The 24,784-nt window shown below is 34.3% G+C and overlaps 1 protein-coding gene across 5 annotated transcripts in view; it reads right to left on the reverse strand.

Annotated features, from left to right (window-relative positions):
• Nucleotides 1-24,784, reverse strand: part of SNX14 (sorting nexin 14) — an 81,331-nt gene that overhangs the window by 55,493 nt on the left and 1,054 nt on the right. For 3 of the 5 annotated variants that reach the window (XM_069489038.1, XM_069489037.1, XM_069489035.1), the window contains exons 2-8: nucleotides 16,594-16,714; nucleotides 15,698-15,774; nucleotides 15,538-15,616; nucleotides 11,740-11,783; nucleotides 9,540-9,627; nucleotides 6,248-6,332; nucleotides 1,599-1,755 (exon numbers count right to left, since the gene is read on the reverse strand). In XM_069489038.1, coding sequence (XP_069345139.1) covers nucleotides 1,599-1,755; nucleotides 6,248-6,332; nucleotides 9,540-9,627; nucleotides 11,740-11,783; nucleotides 15,538-15,616; nucleotides 15,698-15,774; nucleotides 16,594-16,714 — 651 coding nt within the window. The remainder of the gene's footprint in view (nucleotides 1-1,598; nucleotides 1,756-6,247; nucleotides 6,333-9,539; nucleotides 9,628-11,739; nucleotides 11,784-15,537; nucleotides 15,617-15,697; nucleotides 15,775-16,593; nucleotides 16,715-24,784) is intronic. The other 2 variants (XM_069489039.1, XM_069489036.1) reach the window with 1 other exon arrangement.

The raw sequence follows: 24,784 nt of genomic DNA on the forward strand, positions 1-24,784 counted from the left end.
TTATTTTTTTGAAACAAAGTCTTCCCATTTTGCTCAGGCTAGAGTGCAGCAGCATCATCATAGCTCACTGCAATTTCCAACTCCTGGGCTCAAGTGATCCTCCTGCCTCAGCCTCTTGAGTAGTTGGGACTACAGACCCATGCCACCGCGCCTAGTTGATTTTTGTGTTTTTAGAGACAGGGTCTCACTATGTTGCCTAGGCTGGTCTCAATCTCCTGGGCTCAAACAATCCTCGTGCCTCAGCCTCCCAAAGTGATAGGATTACAAGTATGAGCCACTACATCCAGCAAGTTCTTCACTTTCAAGTACACATGATTTACCTAAGGATCTTGTTAAAATGCAGACTATAATTCAGTAGGTCCAGGAGGGGCCCTGAGATTCTGCATTTCTAATTAGATCCCTAGTAACATTCATGCTACTGCTTTATAGACCACACTTTGAATAGCAAGGACTTAGAAACCTTACTTGCCTAAAAGATAATACTATTTAAAGAGAAAAAAAATATTCCCTTAATAGGAAGGACTTAAGGGATATTAAAAAGTAATTCCTGGGGCCGGGCACGGTGGCTCACGCCTGTAATCCTAGCACTCTGGGAGGCCGAGGTGGGCAGATTGTTTGAGCTCAGGAGTTCGAGACCAGCCTGAGCAAGAGCGAGACTCCATCTCTACTAAAAATAGAAAGAAATTATATGGACAGCTAAAAATATATATAGAAAAAATTAGCCGGGCATGGTGGTGCATGCCTGTAGTCCCAGCTACTCGGGAGGCTGAGACAGGAGGATCGCTTGAGCTCAGAAGTTTGAGGTTGCTGTGAGCTAGGCTGACGCCACGGCACTCACTCTAGCCTGGGCAACAGAGTGAGACTCTGTCTCAAAAAAAAAAAAAAAAAAAGTAATTCCTGAGAATATTTAAAATGTTTAATATACATTTAAAGTTTAAGGCTAATGTGTTTAATAGCATAATTACCTTATAATTGTATTAACAATATATAAATTAATATTATAAAATAGTCTGGAACAATCTTTTAATTAAATTATTAAAATGCTTTTTAAAACAAAATAAAAATTTAAAATAAAGTAATATTTAAAATACATCATTAAAAATAAGTCCTGGTTTCTCCTCTAAGGACTATTAGAGTAAGACCAATAAGGAAACTTTTGGAATAATCTAAATATGCTCCTGCCAGAAAAAGGGAGAAAAGACTAGATGATCTCTAAATATTCTTCCCAGCTGAATACCGTAAAACCCAAACTTGTCTATATAATTCATTCAAAGTGTTTCTGCCTGTAACAGTTATAATGTGCGTATCTTTAAAAAGGAACACCAAGGAAATAAAATATAATGATCTCAAATAAGAAAATTAATTTTATTCATATTTATCACTGACGTCCAAGATCAGTTTTCAAGAAAAATTCTAAGTAACACAACACTCCACAAATACTTAGCACCTAAATTGGCATTTTAAAACCTGATAAATTACTTTTTTCAAATGAAAAATTGTTCACGTCATAGGTTAACCTCAAATTTTAGTGTATTCCTATTATAATCAAGAATAGCAACATACAAATACTACTATGATATTTTCTAGTATATTTATACCTGCAGTCTGTTGCTTTAGGAGGCAAAATATAAGGAAAAAGTAGTTCAGTAAGTTTCCTTAAATAGTGTAATTCATCTCTTCGACTTCTCAAAGCAACATGAAGCTCTGGACCATATTCTTCTAAGGCAGCTTGCTGTAAAAACTCTGTATTTTTTACTACAAAATAGAGATTAAAAATAAATATTGAAACAACTTAAGCAACATTAAATAACTTCAGCCATTTCCACTAACAAAGAGGATAGCATTTAACCTAGACATTCCTTTTCTAGCCCCTTTTTAACACATAGTCTATGGGGAAATTTTGCAGGAACAGCCTATAAAGAGAGAAATTCCTCTCTGTTTATTATGCAATAAATTAGTAAATGGACCCTTTTCCCCGTGCAAACAAGAATTTAAACTCATGTTTCCACTTTATAAATTACATAAAATAACAGCAAATGATTTTTAAAAGATGGAAAAAATGTAGAAAACACCTTTTGGCACACATAAGGCTTTTGTTATCAAATGTTACATCTTATTTATCCTCTGAAAAAACAAAAAATATCCTAATCGAAATTCTTTAATTGCACCTGCTTTCACATCAATATCAACCAGGTAACCTTTTGAAGCAAATATACAAACTGACTTCTTGGGTTAAGTTCTGGATCTCCTGCCCAGAGCACAGAACACAAGTATAAAACTGTATAAGGTAGAAGTCTATGAATGAATAGATTCCTTAATAAATATTAACTGATGATAAAAGTTATATTAACAGGAAGTTTTTTAAAAGCCCAGACACTAAATTAATATTTTAAAACTTAAAAGTAACAGTATTCTCTTTTTATATACCTCAAAAGACTAAGTGGAGACCAGGCGTGGTCACACCTGTAATCCTGGCACTCTTTGAGACCAAGGCGGGAGGATTGCTCAAGGTCAGGGGTTCAAGACTAGTCTGAGCAAGAGTGAGACCCCGTCTCTACTAAAAATAGAAAGAAATTAGCAGGACACCTAAAAACATATAGAAAAACTTAGCCGGGCATGGTGGTGCATTCCTGTAGTCCCAGCTACACAGGAGGCTGAGGCACAAGGATTGCTTGAGCCCATGAGTTTGAAGTTGCTGTGAGCTAGCCTGATGCTACAGCACTCTAGCCCAGGCACCAGAGAAAGACTCTGTCTCAGGAAAAAAAAAAAACAAACGACTAAGTGGAAAGATAAGTCATGCTTTCCCCTTTCTGTACTCTGTACCAAGTTTTAAAATCATGGAGTCTGTGTAGGGAATCTTAATCCTAATTCAGTGGCATTTACTTTAGGACTATTTCCTTCTATTTTTATGGAAAGATAATCCAAGCATGTTCATCAAAAAAAGAAAAAAAAAAAAGTCAATATATGCATTCTAACAGCGTGAGTACTAAGAAGGTAAAGAAGGCTATCTGTACCCTTACAAGAAATGCATTTTAAATTATTAGCCAAGCTTTCATTATCCCTAAGAACTTAAGACATGAGTCTTTTAGAAATTTATGTCATGGGCAAAGGATTTAAAATCAGAAGATTAAGCTGTGCTAACTTCCCAGCTCTACTTCTTTGCCAATATGATTTTGAACAAATGATATAATCCCTTTGAGTCTCAAGAATCTACATCAGTAAATGGCCATTAAACAGTTAGTAACTCTGAAAAGTCATCATGTAAAATATGTAAGTAATTATAATATTTGGTGTGATTAAGCATTTATAGATAATATATGAATTAAATCACTAGACTAGAATCTATTCATCAACTGTCAGATATAAGAGATTTTTGTAGTTCTAGGTGATAAGAAAATAAAGACATCAGGCAAAACATTTTTAAAAAGTTGGGAGGGAGAGACACCTTAATTGGGAATATAAACAAAATAGAGATGCTGGAATATAGAGCATGGATTAATCCCCACTAATGACTAGTATATCTAATGCCTAATTGGTTGGTGGTTTTCAGACCATAAAAAGAAAGGTCTTCAGAATCTATGACAAAGAGGTATCTTCAGGTTGCAAGACTGGAGTAAGGTCCTTCTACACAATCATTACTGAATTTAAATTAAGCCAATGCTTATACTGTGTATATATATTCAACATTTCTAAGAGCCATAGAAGTATTTACATAGTCAAAAAACTTCTATATAATCCCTATTCTCAAGAGGCAGATTAAACACAGAACATCAAGAGAGTAAGGATAACAATGTATGAAGAGATGAATCTTTACTTCCTGAATTGTGCTCAACTGTGGAACCAAAGAATTTACAAAACATATCTGTACATTAAGGAAATAAAAAATCCAAAATTTGAAAATCTTTTTTACAAATCTGTCTAATTTACTGCCATAATATTTAGAACACTGGGATCTTAGGATAAAATTAGATCCCTCCTAATTCTCTGGCCTTTTACTTCTATGGATTTCATTAATTACAAAGTTATTAAGAAAACCGATCTAGCATTTTATGGTGATTTTATAATTGAGGATTCTTTTTTACACAAATCGTAGCAAATCAGCAACTCCTGTCTTGCAAAAGATTCAATAATAAATTTCAGTCAGATTAGTCTGTTTATATATATATAACATCACTCTCACAGAGACAAAATAACTTGGGGATTTTATTAAACTGACCAACTAAAATTAAAAGATGGCTGCATTTATTGCAGCCTGAGAGGTATTTTGTCTTTAGAACAAAATTATAACTGTATTAAAATACTTTTCCCACATAAAAACTTAACAAAAAAATGTTTATAGCAACTTTATTTACAACTGCCAAAAATTGGAAGCAATCAATTGCTTCTTACCTCTTAAATAGGTAAATGGATAAAAAGTGTGGTATATCCATACAATGGAATATAAGTGAGTAATAAATTGAGTTATCAAGCCACGAAAAGACATGGAGGAGCCTCAAAAGCATATTGCTAAGTGAAAGAAACTAAAACACACTGTATGATCTCAACCATAAAACATCCTGGAAAAGTCAAAACTGTAGAGATAGTAAAAAGATCAGTGATTGCCAGGGGTTCTCAGAAGGACGAATAGGTGAAGCACAAGGAATTTTTTAGGGCAGTGAAACTATTCTGTATGGTACTGAAATGGTGACTAGATGATCATATATTTGTCAAAACTCACAGAAGGTACATACAACACAAAGAGTGAAACCTAATGTAAACCATAGATTTTAGTTAATAACAACATATCAATATTGGCACATCAATTATAATGAATGTACCAAATAATGCGAGATGCAAATACTAGGAAAAGGGGGGAGTATATGAGAACTCTGTACTTTCTGCTTAATTTTTCTGTAAACTTAAAATTGCTCCAAAATTTAAAATCTACTAATAAGACAAAACTTTTCCCATATTTTCTTCTGACAATAAAGTAGCCTTTACAAAGTAACTACAACAAAGACACTAACTTCGAGTATGTTTTTGCCAGTGACAGGACAATAATTTTAAAAGTTAATTTTTTATTCAACAAGTTAAATATACTCAAATTCTTTTTTTTAACTATGTTGAAGGTAAAATTATTTTTACATGTTAGAAGATGAACACAATAACTTTTAAATATACAATTTGAAATGCTTTTCATATCTAAGGAATTATGCATATCCAAGGGCAAACTAATAATTTCATTTAACTTCAACTCTGCCTATAGCATAATTTCCTAAAATGTGCTCTAATTATTAGTTGATATTATAAGGGAAGAAATAAATGGTTCCATGGTCAAATGAATCTGAGACACCCAGGTTAAAGTTAAAGCTATTTCTTTGCTGCAGGACTACTCAGAGCTTCTGGTGTGCCAGTACTTACTGGGAATTTTCAGGAGGGGAATACAATAGTAATTACCAACAAATACGACCATGAAACTTCTTCTGGTCATATGATCATCTACGTAGAGTAGTATTCTGCAGAACATACTTCAGAAGGCAATGACAAAAAAGAATTCCAAATGCAAACACAAGGAAAAATCTCAGTTTTGCACAGAACTAAGTGTAGAGTATAGAAGTAATTTTGTTGAAAAAAACATTTTAGCTTGATCTAGCATAAGAAAAGTCCCAAATGAAGATTTCACATTCAATCAGAAAATATTTACTAAACATATGCTATGTGTAAATCGTGACAGTAAAAAGGCCAGAACACACATAAGACATAGCAAATAGGTCATCCTGCCTAAGGCATAATATATAGTGAAAAACAAGACTATATCAAAATATGTGACTAGATAGAAAAGGGTTTATATATATAGTTTATATGCTATGGCAGAGCCACTAAATTTTTAGTAGAGAGATAACATCAGAATTGTCATATTGTAAAATTAGCAAGGTAGTGATATAAAAGATGGGCTAAAATACGTCAAAACTTGAAATCAGTAAGGAGAAAGCAGGAAGACACATGAAAGATACCTCAGAGAAATAGGTTATCATTCAAAAAAAAGATGATCTATCAATAACATATCTAAAAGCTAACTATAATTTTCAAAGATTTTGAGTTTTCACACTTACATGATTAACAAAGTATTGAAACAGAATTCAGTTTAAAAACATACTCTCACAGCATTTGTGAATATATCAGTTAATGTATCAGTACTCAGATATTTCAGGTGAAAGTTGATGTATAAAAACAAAATCACTCAAACTGTAGTAAAAAACTGTATTACCTTTCTGTCTGGCTTTAACTATCACTTCTATATGCTTCATTGCTGCTTTTAATAATTTCTTGGTTATAATAGATGGAATATCCACCTAGACAAAATTCAACATAAAAATAAAACTTTTAAAGTAATTATTACTAAGTTACAATGGCAAGAACACTATAATTAAGATATTGGAACATATCTTAAAATTATAAGTATTATTCAGAATCTTTCAAAAATATAACTTAAAATATTTTATGTTCTTAGATCATACAACTGTTATGTTAGATCTTTTCTTAACAAAATACTGAAAATTTTATCTTAATATGCACACTCTAAATACTAGATTTTTTCCAAAAAATAGTATTTTTATTCCTGGCATATTTCTTTATGTGTTCTTTGTGTTAAATACATGCAAGGAAAACTCTAGTAACTTATCATCTCCTTGATGCTATTAATTTTGCTGGTAAGATGTTACTGGAAAATGAACTTTTTTATTCAGCTTACAAGATGAATTCTGGATTTAAGATATATGGAACCATCCTATTTTAGAATAATATTAAGTTTCATCATTTCCCACCAACATTTTTCAACCTAAAGGGTAGAATCTATACTGATAATGGTAGGTTAGAAAGGGAGGGCTGAGGGCTTACATGCACACACAGAAAAGCAGCAAAACATAAAATAACTAAATATAAATTACAAATAAATCACCAAAAAGCAAGTTTCTTGGACTTTAACAGGCTCATCTTCCACCATAAAACCTAACACTTTATAATTTCTTGTTATCAAAGGCATGAGAAAATTCCATCAAAATAGTGTTAACTTCCGAATTCTTTTTAAATTCCATATTAAAGAAGAGAACAAAATCCCAGGGTAAAAAGTCTAACAAGTATGATGTACTACAAAGCCCATATTTTAGTGACTTGTTGATAAAATCCAGAGCAAAAATCAAACATGTTCAATAAGAAGGAATATTCTTGCTAGTACTATGCTTCACTGCAAAATAACATTACTCTTTATTTATCCTCAGCCTCACAGTACTCAGTGATTATAAATTACTCTCATATTTATCAAATAAACAAGATGTTTTAGTTTTTAAACATTTTATAAAATCTTGTCTTCTGAGAATACTCGTGAAGATTTGCATTTGTGTTCCATTCTAGGACTCTGGGTCAGAATTAAAATGGTAAAATAATAGGTTTCTCACTAAACTTTGATTTTTAAAAAAAAACTGTGGACCTTAAATGACTATTTTCACTATCCCCAAACTTTCAATTTATATTATTCAAGCAATGGTATCAAGAACAGAACACTGTTGATGGAATAAGATGATCCAGGCCTAATCCACCACCCATTAACAACCTCTGACACTTTGACAAAGTTCCTAACTTTCTATAAAATAGATATAAAATGGATATAATGTCCAATTTATCTCCCAGAACACTGATGCAGATAAAACGAGAAGACAGGCCAGGCCCAGGGGCTCATGTCTGTAATCCTGGCACTTCGGGAGGCCAACGTGGGAGGATCACTTGAGCCCAGTCGTTGGAGACCAACCTGAGCAACCACCCCGTCTCTATAAAAATACAAAAATTAGCTGGTGGTAACAGCATGCACCTGTAGTCCCAGATCCTCAGGAGGCTGAAATAGGAGGATCACTTGAGCCCAGCAGTTTGAGGTTGAAGTGAGCTATAATGATCCCACTGCACACTACTCTGGGCAACAGAGTGAGCTCAAAAAATATATATATATACTAATATATTAGATATACATTGAGATATTTATATTATATATAAAATATGTAATTTTATACTAATATAGTACAAATTTTCTATTAATTAATGCCTTTCAACTAATTCATTGTACTAAGGCAATCAATTTTGAAAAATTAATTTTGACTTATTCCAAGTTATAATTTAAATGGTTTATCACCAACAAATTGATATTTCTTCTTAAATCTGTCATTCCAATTAGTCTATTGACACAATTGCCCCAGAACCTCTTTTTAAATAATATCATGTTTATCAACTTTTTTCATAAATAAATGCAAAAAAAAATGCAAAAAAAAAAAGACAAATATAAAGAAGTAAATGGATTAAGAATCAAAATTCAGCATCAGCTTCTCACCAAAATAAGGGTTAACAGTGATAAGGATATGTATGTCCTTAACATATGTATTAAATTTTATTATGTAAGTTTTGTTTTCAAAATGGAAAAATACCACATACATTTTCTAGCCTCTTCCACTTTACTATTTAAGATAAATATTTTCATATGAAAATAAGTACTTTCTACAAAGTGATTTTTCATGGCTGTGTAGAATTCTATGGTTAAGATGTATTGTATGTGCTCAACACATAATCCCATCACTAGATATCAGTTTTTCTTTTTAGTTTTCCTTATTATAAATTATATTGCAATAAATCTTTGAACACACATTTTTAAATACATCTTTGATCATATCCTTAACATATATTAATTACCAAAAAGTGGAATTAAATTTGGAGTATAAACATTTTTAAGTCTTAATAAAGATTACTAAACTCCCCTCATATGTAATAGTTATGCCAATTTGGATTTGCACTTGCTTTGCCTGTTTCTACACAATCATCATTACTCAATAGTAACATTCTTTTGTACCCTTTCCCAATCTGATAGGTAAAAAAATATCTCATTAATCTTATTTATTTGATATGAGACAACATATTTTCAAGTGTTTAGCAGCCATTTTATATTTTTCTTTTGTGAACTGCTCATTCATATTTTCTGTATGCCTTTTCTACAGTGGTTGACTGTATTGTTCATTTCACAAATAAGTATAGAAACATTTAACAAAACTAATCTTTATTTTATTACTAATGGCAAAGATATATACTAATTCATTGTCAATATGTTCAATCCTATTGAATTGACAAAGCTGAAGACAAGTGTGTACGTCTACACCCAATGTATTACTACAAATATATATAGGCAAAGACCCAAACATATACAAAGTATGGCTCAAAAAAATTTTTTTAAAGTAGGTCACAATCATTGCCATTTACTCAATAAATTCATCTAATTTGAACATGACCTTTTTTGTATAGTTGCCTTTTCATGTCTAGTTTTCACAAACCAAGATAACAAAGCATTAAAATTACAAAAAGCAAAACTGATCAATGAATGATACAATAATCTTTAACCTAAAAAAATGAAAACTGAAGAAAAAACATGTACACATTATAAAGGAGAAAGTAAAAATAAGATTTAAAATAGTCTCTTTCATAAAGAGAAAAAGCTCCAAATTCCCTAATTTCTCATTATAAATATATACCTTGTGAATCCTTCGTATTAAGACAGATGCAAAAAACCGTAATGTTATTCTCAGTTCATCAACGAAGGACTCATCATCTGTCACATCCCTTCAATTGAGGAGAAAAGCAAACATTCAGAAGTTCAAAGAAATAGTTTTCACCTTCTAGAAACCAAGGAAAAAACTTTCTTTTTCTCCCCATTTACTTAAGCTACTTTTCTTTTATTTATAAATAATGCAATTCATTGCAGAAGAAAATATATAAAAAAGAAAACCAACATCTCCCATAATTCTAGTACTAAGACATAATCACTATTAACTGTAGAATATATTTCTTTGCAGACATACACATGTACATAGTCTTATTTGTACAATATTAAGATCATTTTCTAAGTACCATCAAAGAAATTTCAAATAAACAAAAGAATGAATAATTTTGGAGAAGCAACAGAATACAAATTTTAAATTTGTTTAAAATATTTACAAAATAATAATATACACTAATTCTAAAAGTTAAATAGTGTGCTCTATTTGAAAAAGAAAATGAACTGAAACTCATAACAGAAATTTTGACAACCTTCATCTAAGGAGCTACTTTTCATTTTCCTGTTGTTTTGTGGTCCCTAGAATTAGGATACTTCCTTAATCAAAGGCAAGAAAGGAAGGTATGTATAATAGTAATATCCTGAACTTGAAGATGGTGCTAATCATTAAGTCCCTTGGCAGAATAAGGAAGATAATTTTATCAACCATACTTCCCACTATTAACCCCAGAGAAGGGGATATTACAGCATTAATAGCTAGACTGAGGAGAAAACACGTATTTTAATACTTAGAAATATAAGATTTTATGTCTGAAGAGTCATAATATAGAAGTAGGGGAAGGTAAAGGAGTCTTTACAAAGGGATTCATTCTGCAAATGACCTCACCATCAGCTTTACTTAAATGGCAAATGTGGCCGGGCATGGTGGCTCATGCCTGTAATCCTAGGACTTCAGGAGGCCGAGGTGTGAGGGTCACTTGAGCCCAGGAGTTCAAAACCAGCCTGGGAAACATAGCAAGACTCTCTCACTACAAAACTTACAAAAATTAGCCAGGCATGGTGGCATGCACCTGTAGTCCCAGCTACAAAGGAGGCTGAGGCAGGAGGATCACTTGAGCCCAGGAGTTTGAGATTGCAGTGAGCTATGATGATGCCACTGCATTATAGCCCAGGAAATAGACCAAGACCCTGTCTCAAAAAAAAAAAAAAAAAAAAACTTAAAAATGGCAAATACCTGATATTTAAGACAGAACTCAATATAAAAATTTCGTTTACACAGCTTTTCGGGAAAATATGGTATATAAACTGGATATCAAATTTGTTTTAACACACTCTGGATGAACACAACCAGTAGCATTTTTTTAATCAGAAAATTCAAAATAAACTCAATCAATATAAAATTAGGGTGGTGTCATTAAACATTACATCTATAAGTCATATAGGTGTAAGTGTTCAAATACATATTAAAAAAATGACGTTTATTTAAGGAAATATGTATGTATTAAATAAGTTGGATCTCTCTTTGATCCTCAAACTAGATGTTTTTTCAGATCTAGAGTATTTTCTGTATCTTGGAAGGCACAGAGCCGTTGTACATATACAGCATACACCAAAAACAAAGTTATGTTGGAAAAAAATATTAATTTTTCAGGAAAACTACTGAAGTTATCTTTCAATTTAATGAAACATCTGAATATAGATTTTTCTCCCAAAAGTATAATTATTTCAAGTGTGAAAACTGTGTACAAAATTATTAAATCACTACATTTAAGAGTGATAAATTCTATAAGTTCATTTTCTTTCAAAAAGTAACCCAAGTTTACTTCCTCTTTGCTACCCCTAAATTATTAATGGATTGCCTACATCAATGGTTCTTAACTGGGGCCAATTACACCTTCCAGATATCATTTGGCAAGCTCTGAAGACATTTGTAGTGGTTAAAACTTGCAGGGGGTAGAGGGTGCACCTGCTACTAGCATCTCATGAGAAGCAGCCAGGGGTGCTATTAAATACCTTATAATGAAAGTATAGCACTCCACAACAAAGAATTATTTGGCCTAAAAGTCAGTAGTAACAAAGTTGAGAAATCCTGGCCTACACAAAAACACATCATTAGCACACTTAGCTTAACGGTATTCACTATATTAAACAAAAAAGATCTTATAGAAAGAACATACCTGTACCATGGATAAACAAAGTTTTCCAACACTAATTCAAGAACCTGCATAAAAATTATTTTGAAAGAAAAATAAAATTAATTAATTCTGGGGAGATAAACTGTACTATTTGGTAATACATAATATTTTATACTATAAACCAATATATAAAATTGGTTTTATATATCACAAATAATAACAGTAACATACTTTCACATGACACCATGTATATTTCAGCCTTATACAATTGTAAGGATCAGAGAGAACATATGAGAAAACACTTGGAAAATCATAAAACTTCACAAAATGGAAAAATTATTATTAAAATGACAAACACATATTTCTAAATACTCCCATAATCCAACAAAAAACTTAAACTATTCCTGACTCTGAAGTTTCACTAAGCCAAAAAAGTTCTATGGAAAGGGAGAAAATACTAAGTTGGTCTTTTGCATTCCTAAGTTTCTATAAGTCAGTAGTCCCAAAATAAAATAAAGAAACAAGCAGCTAAGACTTATATAAGGAGTAAAAATTAGGTGTCAGTGATCACCTTTGAAGGAAGGATAGTGATTTAGAAGGGAACAGGAAGGGGAGTTCTGGGATGCTGGCAATTATTTATTTTATTAAAGGATACTAGTTATACGGATATGTTCACATTGTAAAAATTTTAGCAGTACACTTAAAATTAGTATATATGTTATGTGTGAAAAAGTAACAAACTAAATAAACCCCGGGTGTTAAACTTTCCATTTCTGGGGTCTAGGTGTAGCAGTTATAATGTTTAAACGAGTTGCAGCACTCCTTTAAAGTTACTGTCCAGGACAGTAACTTTAAAAAGCAGTAGGGAGGAAATGGAGCAATGTATCTAATCTATATGCTTACCAAATCAAACCATAAACCTCTGGCAGCAGTAACAAAGGTTGTGGAGTCTCTAAATATTAAAGCAACAATAACTTAGAGGTTTTACTGCAAAAACTAAGCATTAGCTGGGAAATAAAGATACATATAAAACAGCCATATCAATGAATAGGATAGACAGGAGACTAGAAAAGGTAATTGTTAAACGTTTGCTCTCCTTTTATTACACACATCTAACCAGTCACCAAATCCTACTGATTTTACATCCTAAGTAGTTCTCTCCTATAGCACAACTGTTTGGGTCCTCATCTTCTCACCCCTTATATTGCAACAATACTCTCTAAACTAGTCTCTCTGCCTCCAAGCTCACTTCCCTCCAGCCTCCACAGAGATGTCAAAGTGATCTAAAATATATTTGACCACATCACTCCCTTGCATGCAATCCTCAATAATATCAAACCACAAAACGTGAAAAAAGAAAGGTGAAGCTGCACTGATTTTGAAGGGGAGCTGCTGGCATGCAGCAGTGGTGACCACTAACTTCCTTTTCACCTCCCACTGCATCCTATGAGTCACATCTGAAAACTCAAGTTACACGGTTTGAAAATCACTGACTTCCAGGAGCAATTAATCTAAACTCCATTAGCATAGCCCTTGAAGTCATTCGATGATGATGTGATTTCCAAAAAGCCATATAAAATACTGGTTAAGATCTAAGCCAGATCCAAGTTTTTGACTGAGTTCTGCAACCAACTGGATACGAAACTTGAGAAAATTATTAAAACTCTCTAAACTCTAGTTTACCTTTGAAAAAATTATCAATAATAGCACCCACTTTGTAGGTTATGTACAGATTACACGAGATAATGTATATACTTAGCACAGTGCCTAAAATGTAGTAAGTATATCATTAAATATTAACCACTAGAATATTGTTTCTTCACTGCCCACATCTTCCCTCACATGTTACCCTCCAGTTTACTGAACACCCCACCTTGTTTCAAGCCTCTCTTTCCTTTAGAAAGTTCTACACAAACTCTGAAATATCCTTTCCCACGTTATCAGTATGGCAAATTTCTAGTCATCCAATCTGACTGCCCCTCCTGACAGTTATGCACTTCTTCCTCTACACTAATTCTATATACCTTGCACATTTTTTCCATTATTGCCTGTATTAAATTATATTGTTAATCACCTGTTTATATGTCTACCTCCCCACTAGGCTGACGTTTCTAGTAGAGAGGACCCTATCTTATTTCTATCTTAATCCCTAAGGGCTAACCCAGTTCCTACCTAGAACAAGATCTCAAAAACTTTAATTGTGGGAACTAATATTTATTGAGCATGAATATGTGCCAGGCCCTGGGCCAAGAACTTTACATAAGTTCTTTCACTTATTTGAAGGAACGAATGAAATGTCAAAAACACAAATAATATTCTTGTTAGAGGTTTTCTTCAACAGACCTCAACTCAGCACTCTCCAATAGAAATACAATGTAAGTGACACATTAATTTTAAATTTTCTAGTAACGACATTTCTTAAAAAGTAAAATAAAAAAACAAAAAACAGGTGAAATTAATTTTAACCCAGTATAGCCAAAATATTGTGTCAACATGTAATCAATAAAAAAAAAGATATTTTACATTCTTTTTTTCTTACTAAGTTTTCATAATACAGTTTATATTTTATATACAGCACATCTCAATTTGGACTAGCATATTTCAAGTTTTTATTAATAGCCACATGGGGCTGGTGGCTATGATTTTAGATAGCACAGTCTTAAATCAGGGAATCTTGGAGATGAAAAAGGCCTTAGAGATGCAATGAAAAAGAAAAATGCCAAGAGTTTGAATGGCATTTTATACAGATCACATTTAGTCAAAGGAGGATACAAACTAGGGTAAAGGACACTTAAGCAAGATTCAGATGCCTCATGCTATTCTTCAATTAATTAGCATCCAATTTAATTCAATACATTTGTATCAGCTACCAAAAATTTATGTGACCCCAAACTTGGTGCTGAGAACAAATAAGACCCAATTTCCTGCCTTCAAAGACTTCACTGTTTTCTCAGATCCATGGAGAAGACAAGTCTCTAAAATAAATATCTGAAATGTATGGTCCAAGACAGGCACGGTGGCTCACACCTGTAATCCCAGCACTCTGGGAGGCCAAGGCAGGAGGATCATTTGAGCTCAGGAGTTAGAGACCAGCCTCAGCAAAAGCGAGACCCCGTCTCTAGTAAAAACAGAAAGAAATTATCTGGACAACTAAAAATACATAGAAAAAATTAGCCGGGCATGGTGGCACATGCCTGTAGTCCCAGCTACTTAGGAGGCAGAGGCAGAAGGATTTCTTGAGCCCAGGAGTTTGAGGTTGCTGTGAGCTAAGCTGATACCACGACACTCTAGCCTGGGCAAAAGAGTGAGACTCTGTCTCAAAAAAATAAATAAATAAAATAAAATGTATGGTCCAAAAAGGTACATATAAAATATGACCATAACAAAGATAAGAGAACATGCTTTCCGTTCCTATTATTATGCAGAAATAGTAAAAATTATACCATTCCTTACTCTACCTTTCAGTTAGTGTCAAAACTGGAGTCATAATTCAGTAAAATATACATTTGCTCCTTGCAGTTCAGGACTTCTTTTAGAATTTTGAAATGATTATTTCTACTATCCTAATAAAGGTGACTGCTTTTATAGGAGGTAAGCAACAACCAGGTAAAACAGCTTTTCCATTGCTAAAATGTCTATTTAAATTAAACATGAGCTCCAAAAACATTTCTAGCTTACTACTCAAATCGTTTAGTTTGTAATAATCAACTACTTAGCCCAGAATTGATTAGGTGGCATATATTAAGATGCTCCATGAACATATTTTTTGATGAAAACATCTGGAAAAATGTCCCATAATAGGTATTGAACATCTTCTGTTACTAATATTAAATCAGTTACCTCTGAGAGAGATGCATCAACTTTGGAAGGAATTTTCAGGTCTAGCCATGGCTGGTAGTTTTCAAGTAGCAAGGAAGGCCTCAAGAAAAAATTATACAATTAAATCACTGGAATCCAAATGTAATTAGAAGGATCAACAAATAAAAATTATTTAACTTACCTATGTCGTTTACATTTCACTTTACCACAAACAGCACAGCTATGACCTTGAGGAAATAATTCTTGAAGTCCTAACTGCTAAAAAAGGAAAATACGGGTGGGGGGAGATTGTTCTTACTTGACGTCTTTACTAAAAAGAATCAACTTTTTCAAAAGTTTTTTTAATCAATGTATGAATTCAGAAGACATTTTTTGGCCTGCTTTAACAGTGAAATCATTCTTTGTAATAAATAATACTTGCTAACATCCCAATTAACAGAGAAAAAATACCTGATGAAATGCTTTGCAATACCTAAGCCAAATTTCCAATCTTAAAGTTCAAATCAATTGTTATGATCACTTATAAAAAAAAAAATCTATATTTGAAAGTGATACTCTACTGGAAAGGTATAAGGAAAAATTATTTTCTATTTCTCTAAAACCTTGAATTCATCGAGGAAGAAAAATGGTAACTAGTAAGGTTCCTGACCAAATATGGGACACCACTTTCATTTGTATTTCCTCTGAGTAGAAATACCAACAAACCTGAGACAGGAGACTGCATCAATTTAAAGAATTATCCAGTAAGACTTCAAGATATCACACTAAATCCTGATCTATAGACCAGAACCTTGCCTTATACAGATAGATTCAATACACTACTACCTTCATTAAATTTCAGAAATACAAATTATTTCGTTATGCAAACTGCTTAATTATTTCTCTCTTTTATTTTTTAGCCAGTCAAATTTAGCTGTGGGGAGGTTGCATACCAACTTTAGTGACACTACTGTTAATTAGTTCTGATAACCCACTACCATCGGACCAGTCACTCCTTTAACACGCTTTCAATAATAAATATTAAATACCCTAGGATCATACATATTGACTCTTAAAAATCAGAGGACATAATTTTACCTTGGGTTTGTATTTTATTGTGAAGAATATATTTGGTAAGAGAGAGTCAGGTCCAAAAGAGCAGTAGAATGTGACAACTCCAGCAACAAATGACCAGAAGATCATTAAAACATGAAGATACCTTAGGAATAAATTAAAATAATTATTAGAACCAAAGAAAATATGTGTCACCCTTTCATTAATTTAACAAGTATTTATTAAGCACCTACCATATCAGATTAAAGTAATTCTTCCAATCACGACTAATTTACTGTAAAGTATTTATTAAATATAAGAATCATAAAATGTATGCTATCAAGTGTATAATTCATTTAAAGCATAAGGAAGTATAAATTCTCAGTATTTCATAATTGGTACCTATGTGGTCATTTTTAACTAGCCTATACCATATTCTTCCAGAATACCTTCTAAGCATATTGTAGTATTTACACCCTACCGTAATCGTGATTTTTCATTAAATAAAAACAATTTTACTAAGTGCTTATTTTTGTGCTAGACAGTGCTAGGCTCTGGGAGTACAGTAGGGAAGAGCACTGCCATGGTCTCTACTTGCATGGAAAAACTGTCTAGTAATGACAACAGGTAAGTAAATGAACACAGTACAATGTGATCATGCATTTGATATTATGACAAAAAGTATGCATGACACGGGAACACAACAGGCCAATTACTGAACCCAAATTTGAAAGGACAGAAAAGCATTTTTCAGAAGAAGTGATGTCTACAGAGAAACTTAAAGAGTAAGTAGGAGTAAACAAACAGAAGAAGGTAGTGTAGAGGAATAGGGGGCTGGGGAAGAGTCAGGGGAATTCAAACTTGAGAGAAACACATGGGTCAAGGCATAGGTCCAAGGAAGAAGTAGCCTTGAGATGAATCTTAAAAAGCAAACAGAAGCCAGATGATAGTGCCATATAATAAGTCATGTTAAAGTGCCTTAATATAGGCAGTCCTCACATTGCACAGTTCTGATATGCACAAATTTCAGTCACCATGACTTTGTTAAATAACACTAGTCTCCCACAACACAGTTCAAATTCCAATGTATATTCCACAGTATATTTATTAACTATGAGTCACTGGATAAAGTATAAACTTTTGCTGCTAACTCTTCAGTCCACAAATCACTATATAAGTAACAGATATGTATCATGATCAGTGACCAATTGCATCACTTCTGTCAGTGACTGATCATTCACTACACACCAGTTGTCATTCAGTTCATGCACAGACAGCAAAGCTAGGAGTTGTGTTACTACCTTGTCTCCCAGTAATAAATCCAGATGACGCTTTACAAAAGTGGGTAATTTAAAGAAGAAATTGGCCCACAAACATGAAAGTACAACAAAGAAATGAACAGTGATGATGCCAGAAGTGAAATTCAAATCAAATGTAAATGAAGTTACAGAGGAAATAGCTAACTGTGGGAATGACAATGCTGCTGTTTGAGAGACTCTAGATATGCAGCCAGAGGAACTTAGTGAAAGGAACTTATTAACATCAATGAGGAAAGTGGTTGTGACAGAAGGATAAAAATGTCCCAGAGAAAGTGACACCAGCAAAAACCTCCACATTAAAGGAACTCTTAGAGATTTCATGACATTAGATAAAACACTGAAAGCTGACCCAAATTTAGGAGATGGCAATTCACCTAGACATAGAAAACATACTCCATATCCTATGTTGTACAATGAGAAGATTAAGATCACTTTGCAGTTTCTGCTTGCATTATCATTATTACAGCTCCACTCTACTAGACAAAGTGGGGACTGCCTGTATTATCTTACAAGAAAATGCACTGTAAAGAAAATAATTTGTAGACTCAGTGAAGACTACTACTTCTGCAAAGTGTGCTTCCTACTCACCATGAAGTTCAAATGGGAAAAGGAGGTTTCACCTCCTTACAGATTCTATCTCCCTCACTCAAGACTGGACTAAGGGGGGACACAAAACCCAAAGTGGGCCAATCATAGCATCCTCTTCCCCTGCCTACAGTTGAGTGGTTCAGGGATGGACATCATCTGAACCAACCTAGGAGGTAACAAGCATTCTAAACAGAGTAAACCGCATGAACTGGGGTCCAACCAGAGTCTCAATCCCTTTCATGATAGTAGAAATGTGAAGCTCTAATAATACTGACAGCCATATGCTCTGCCACTTGAAAGAAATGGTAGTGAGAAGAGAATGAAGCCAGACTTCAGAGAGAAAGAGAAAAAGGGGAGGGAAGAAAGTATCGAGGTATTTCAAATCCTAGCTTCATGTGTCTCAGGGGCCCAGCTAAACTTCATTTATTAATATTTCTGCACTTACAAAACCTTCCAATGTTTCCACTCTTTGCTAAACCTAATGTGAGCTGAGTTTCTGTCATTTACCATAAAGAGTCCAGAGTAATACCCAGAAGACAATGAATAGTTCTAAGACAATTTTAAGAATTTTTAGTCTGAAGAGGGAAAGTGCCAAGCCAGGGGTTCACACCTATAATTGTAGCACTCTGGGAAGCCAAGGTGGGAGGATTGCTTGAGGTCAGGAATTTGAGACCAGCCTGAGCAAGACGGAGGCCCTGTTTCTCCAAAAAATTTCTTTTAAAAATTAGCCAGGCATGATGGCACATACACCTGTAGTTCTAGCTATTCAGGAGGCTGAGGCAGGAGGATTGCATGAGCCCAGGAGTTCAAGGCTGTGGTGAACTATGATTACACCACTGCACTCTAGCCTGGGCAGTGGAGCAAGATCTTGTCTCAAAAAAAGAAAAGAAAGAAAAAATACAGAAAGAATGAACAAATTAGAGAATCACCATGTTGCAACCCATAATGAAGTAACTGAGTCAAAGAATAAATAAATGGTAAAATCAAAGAGAATGTCTGTTGGAAAAGGTATCAGCTGTCACTACCTGAATCCACAAAGAAGAGCGGTAACTCCATCTTACTCACCCCCGATGCGATGCAATACAATGCATATGTCCCTGCAAAAAAACTGAAACTAAATCTAATTGAGCCTACATACAAATAGATCTAACTCTTGAGCTACTATAATAAAAATATGGATGTGAGGATAAAAAAACATGACACCACAAGGAAACCATCAGCAAAATCCAGAATGTGAAAAAATGATCCAGTTCCCTCAAAAAGGAAAAAAAAAAAAAAAAAAAAAGGAAAGGAAAAGGAAAAGGAAAAAAAAACAGCAAGTGAAGAATCTTCTAGATCAGGGTTGACAAACTATGGCCTGTGAGTCATATATGCCCTGTTTTTGTAGGGCCCTCGTACCAAAAAGGTTTTACATGTTTAAAGCGTTCTTTAAAAAGAACATGTGACAGAGACCTAATAGTCCACAAAGGCAAAATAATAATAATAATAATAATAATTTAGGTTCTTAAGTATGAAATGTCCGATTTCCTCAAGTATTAAATTAGACAGTTGATCTCTCTGACATTTCTCTTCGACACTTCTTGTTTTATTTTATTGTGAAGGTACATCCTCAGTCTTTCAAATGTACGTTTTGGTTTGTGATTATGTTTCAAATTTTCATTTAATTTTTGTGAAAGCTTGTATAAGTCAAAAATTTGTGTCATTTTTGAGTATGAGTTCCATTGTGGAACCGATGCAGTACAGACAACTAACTCAAAGTGTCAATGAAGTGTTTGGGAAGGATGTGGCTAATGAATGCACAACTCGTCACCCATTCTGGTGATTTTAATCTTGAAAATGAACCACCTGGGCAACCTGAGACCAAGGTGGATAATGAAGAGCTGAAAGTTGTAGTGGAAGCGAATCCATCTCAACGTATACATGAATTAGCAGCAAGATTTGACATTACTATTCCAACAATACTGGACCATTTGAAACAAATCAGCACAGTAAAGAAGCTGGACAGGCCGGGCGCGGTGGCTCACGCCTGTAATCCTAGCACTCTGGGAGGCCGAGGCGGGTGGATCGCTCGAGGTCAGGAGTTCGAGACCAGCCTGAGCAAGAGCGAGACCCCGTCTCTACTAAAAATAGAAAGACATTATATGGACAACTAAAAATCTATATAGAAAAAATTAGCCGGGCATGGCGGTGCATGCCTGTAGTCCCAGCTACTCGGGAGGCTGAGGCAGTAGGATCGCTTGAGCCCAGGAGTTTGAGGTTGCTGTGAGCTAAGCTGACGCCACGGCACTCACTCTAGCCTGGGCAACAAAGTGAGACTCTGTCTCAACAAAAAAAAAAAAAAAAGAAAAAAAAAAAGAAGCTGGACAAATAGGTTCCTCATGAATTAAAAGAGCGTCAGCAGAGAAATCATCTGGAAGTTTGATTTTCTTTGCTGTCACGACATAAACACGAACTATTTCTACATTGTATTATTACGTGTAATGAAAAATAAATTCCTTTTGACAATCACAAGGATTCGGCACAATGGTTGGATAAAGATGAAGCAACAAAACACAGTCCAAAACTGAATATTCATCCAAAAAAGCTAATGGTGTCTGTTTGATGGTCTAGTGTTGGTATTAACCACTACAGCTTCATAAAACCTGGTCAGTAGATTATAGCAGATGTTTACTGCAACCAATTGGGCAAAATGATGAGAATGCTTGCAATTAAGTAGCCAAGACTGTCAATAGAGACAGGCCAATCCTCTTGCAAGACAACACTCGACCACATGTCGCACAAACAATGCTGTTCAAACTACAACAGCTGGACTTGGAAACTCTCTCTCATCCACGGTATTCACCAGACCTGCAGCCAGCTGACTGCCACTTCTTCCAGGCTTTGACCACTTCTTGCAAGAGAAAACATTCAATTCTTAACAAGCTGTCAAAAACGCCTTTTGTGATTTCATTGCCACTTGCTCTCCAGGCTTCTTCACTACTGGCATAAACAAGCTACCATTAAGATGGCAAAACTGTTTCATTAGTTTAGGCATATACTCTGATTAATTGTACTGCTTCTTGTTAGAGATATAATAAACTACACTTTTGATTCGAAATAGGACATTTCATATTTAATGACCTAATACTGACACTTTTCAAAAAAATCTGTCAACACTTGTTCTAAATTATAAGAAATTTACAAAAGATTAAAAGATGTAGCAACCAAACAGTGAGTAGAACCTGTTTAGATCCTGATTAGAACAATGTACTATAAATTTTTATACGATTAGGAAAATTTGATTATGAACTGTTATTAGATGATATTAACCTATTATTGTTAATTTCATAAGATTATAGTTTTGTATAGAAGTGATTTTTAAAAAAAGGAAGAAGGTTAGACAAAAAATATGGCAAAATATTGATGATTGTTGAAATTGAGTGATGGGTACTTAGAAGTTCTTTGCACTCTCTTATGTATTATTGGAAATTTTCAAAATCAAAAGTTAATAAAGGCCAGGCGTGGTGGCTCATGCCTATAATCCTAGCACTCTGGGAGGCTGAGGTGGGTGGATCATTTGAGCTCAGGAGTTTGAGACCAGCCTGAGCAAGACCGAGACCCCGTCTCTACTAAAAATATAAAGAAATTATATGGACAACTAAAAATATATAGAGAAAAAATTAGCTGAGCACTCAGGAGGCTGAGGCAGAAGGATTGCTTGAGCTCAGGAGTTTGAGGTTGTTGTGAGCTAAGCTGACGCCACGGCACTCTAGCCTGGGCAACAGACTGAAACTCTGTCTCAAAAAAAAAAGTTAATAAAAAAGACAAACTTCTAGCAAGACAGATTAAGCATAGAAATATTATACAAAATACAGAATGAAAAAGAACTAACCATAGCTATAACTCAAATAAAGAATAAGAGTATGAACAACTATATATTAATAAATTAAGAAAACCTATATAAATTTTTTTTAAAGGCTTTTAAAAATGATAGAAATTAGTGAGTGAAGAACTAGAGAATGTGAATAGACCAATGATCATTAAAGGAATTAAAATAGTAATCAGAGTCTCGGCTGCCAGTAAAAAGGCCCTTGGCCCAAATAGTTTCACCAAACTTTCATGAAACAGATAATACCTATCTTTTATATAGACTCTTTTAAGAAAGAAACAATGAAAAAAAGCTGATAATTTAAAAGGACTAATATAATTTTAATTCCTAAATCAGATAAAGACAATATAAAAAGATCATTAGATTCAATTTAAGAATATGGTTATGAAGCACTAAATACAGCTTTAGTCATAAAACCTCCAGTATATGATAAAATAAAAATACATGGGCCAGGCACGATGGCTCATGCCTGTAATCCTGACAATCTGGGAGGCCAATGTGGGAGGATAACTTGACATCAGAAGTTTGAGACCAGCCTGAGCTAAAGTGAGACCCTATCTCTACTAAAAATAGAAAAAATTAGCTGGGTGTGGTGGTGCCCACCTGTAGCCCCCACTACTCCGGAAGCTGAGGCAGGAGGATTGCTTGAGCCCAGGAGTTTGAGGTTACAATGAGCTATGATGATTCCACTGTACTCTAGTCCAGGTGACAGTGGGAGACTCTGTCTCAAAAAAAAAAAAAAGGTATTTTGCAAAAGTGCAAGGTTTTCACAACTGCAGGATGACTTCACAAATTTCCTTTTCTTTTATTACAGTGGTCCTTCCTCACGCTAGATTCATTTATCTTGAAATGGCAGGCAACCACAGCTGCAAACCTCAACCTACAGTACATACCAAGCAATTTAACTTTTTCTTGTCATGTCATGACTTTCTGCTCCTGGGGAGCACTTCTGGCATTACTAGTGGCACTTCCTATGGGTCCCACGGTGTTATACTCAGAGTTTGTATGGGGTGGGGGGACTGGCACCTCCAACCCCTGCATTGTTCAAGGGTCAACTTTATATATAAATTTTTTAAAATCTCAGAATATAAGTACCCAGTAACCCCCACTCCCAGAAGGGACCACATTTTCTTGTATAACAACCAGAGATACTCTAAGCATACACAAGCATATATCTTTGTGTGTGTGTGTATATAAATATGCAAATACATACTTTTTAACAAAAAAAATCACACATATACACTAAAAACACACTATATATACTGTTCTCTACCTTCCAAAAGATTTTTCCTAGAAAGGGGGTACCTAATTATTCTTTTATTCAAGACAGTTCTATGATGTTTAAAATCACTTTCCTTGATTACAGCAGTAATAAGTGGGAAATATCAAAAAATGTGTGAAAAGTTTCAGTCATAAACCCAACCACTCAGATAACATGTATGTGTTATTTCCTTCCTTCTTTGCATAATACAAATACAAGGTACAGATTAGATGGTATGCAGATCAGATAGTATCCCATGACTTCTTAACAACACAGAACACTAAATGCCATGATTTCATAAGTAGGTGACTTCAGAAATCTAGTTTAACCTGCTTCTAAGGCTGTACTACCCTGTAGACTTAAACTGGTTCAGTTCCCAAAGCAGACAGGTAAGAATCCCTGGACAAAACTTAACAATCATACAGAGTCTACATTTCTTTCATGCTGAACCTGCTAGTCTAGCTTGGAATACCTTCCAGATGACAGAAAACACGTACTTAATTAGCTTCCACTGTTAAGGATTCCACTTCTCAGACATGCCTACAATCCAAACACCTGACCATCACAATCAAAGCACAGTTGTCGCCATCAATTACCCCATAACGTTTAAACCCACAATTAACAGAAAAGCAAAGCCATTAGGGAAAAAAAACCAACTTCACAGGAAATAAATGGCTACTCTGTAACAAAATTCAGTTACCAAATTCTTTGTTTATTCTTCCCTGATGCTAGCCTTGGGGCTGCCAACTACCTTAAGATAAAGAGTAAGAACGGTTGCCTGTTCAAAACAACAGAGAAAACAGCTTGCAGATGCTGTTGTTGACAAGGGTCTCAGACTTCTTTCCACCAAAAGCAAACCTGGAAATAATTTTAAAGTTCCCCTCTACTACCTACTACATCTCTATCATTTGTTGAAGCAGGAAAATGAAGGAAATCTACAAGTTTCTTTCAGGGGCAGAAACTTCCGTTTCAAAATGCCAACTGAATGTACCAATTTCAACCTTTCAGAATATTCCAGCTTTTATTTTATTTATTTATTTTGAGAGAGAAAGAGAGATAAGGAGGAAAGGGTAGGAAAGAGAAAGAGAGGCCGGACGTGGTGGCTCACGCCTGTAATCCTAGCACTCTGGGAGGCCGAGGTGGGCGGATCGTTTGAGCTCAGGAGTTCGAGACCAGCCTGAGCAAGAGCGAGACCTCATC

This window comes from Eulemur rufifrons, chromosome 15 (genome assembly GCF_041146395.1).
Source record: "Eulemur rufifrons isolate Redbay chromosome 15, OSU_ERuf_1, whole genome shotgun sequence".
Taxonomy (NCBI): domain Eukaryota; kingdom Metazoa; phylum Chordata; class Mammalia; order Primates; family Lemuridae; genus Eulemur; species Eulemur rufifrons.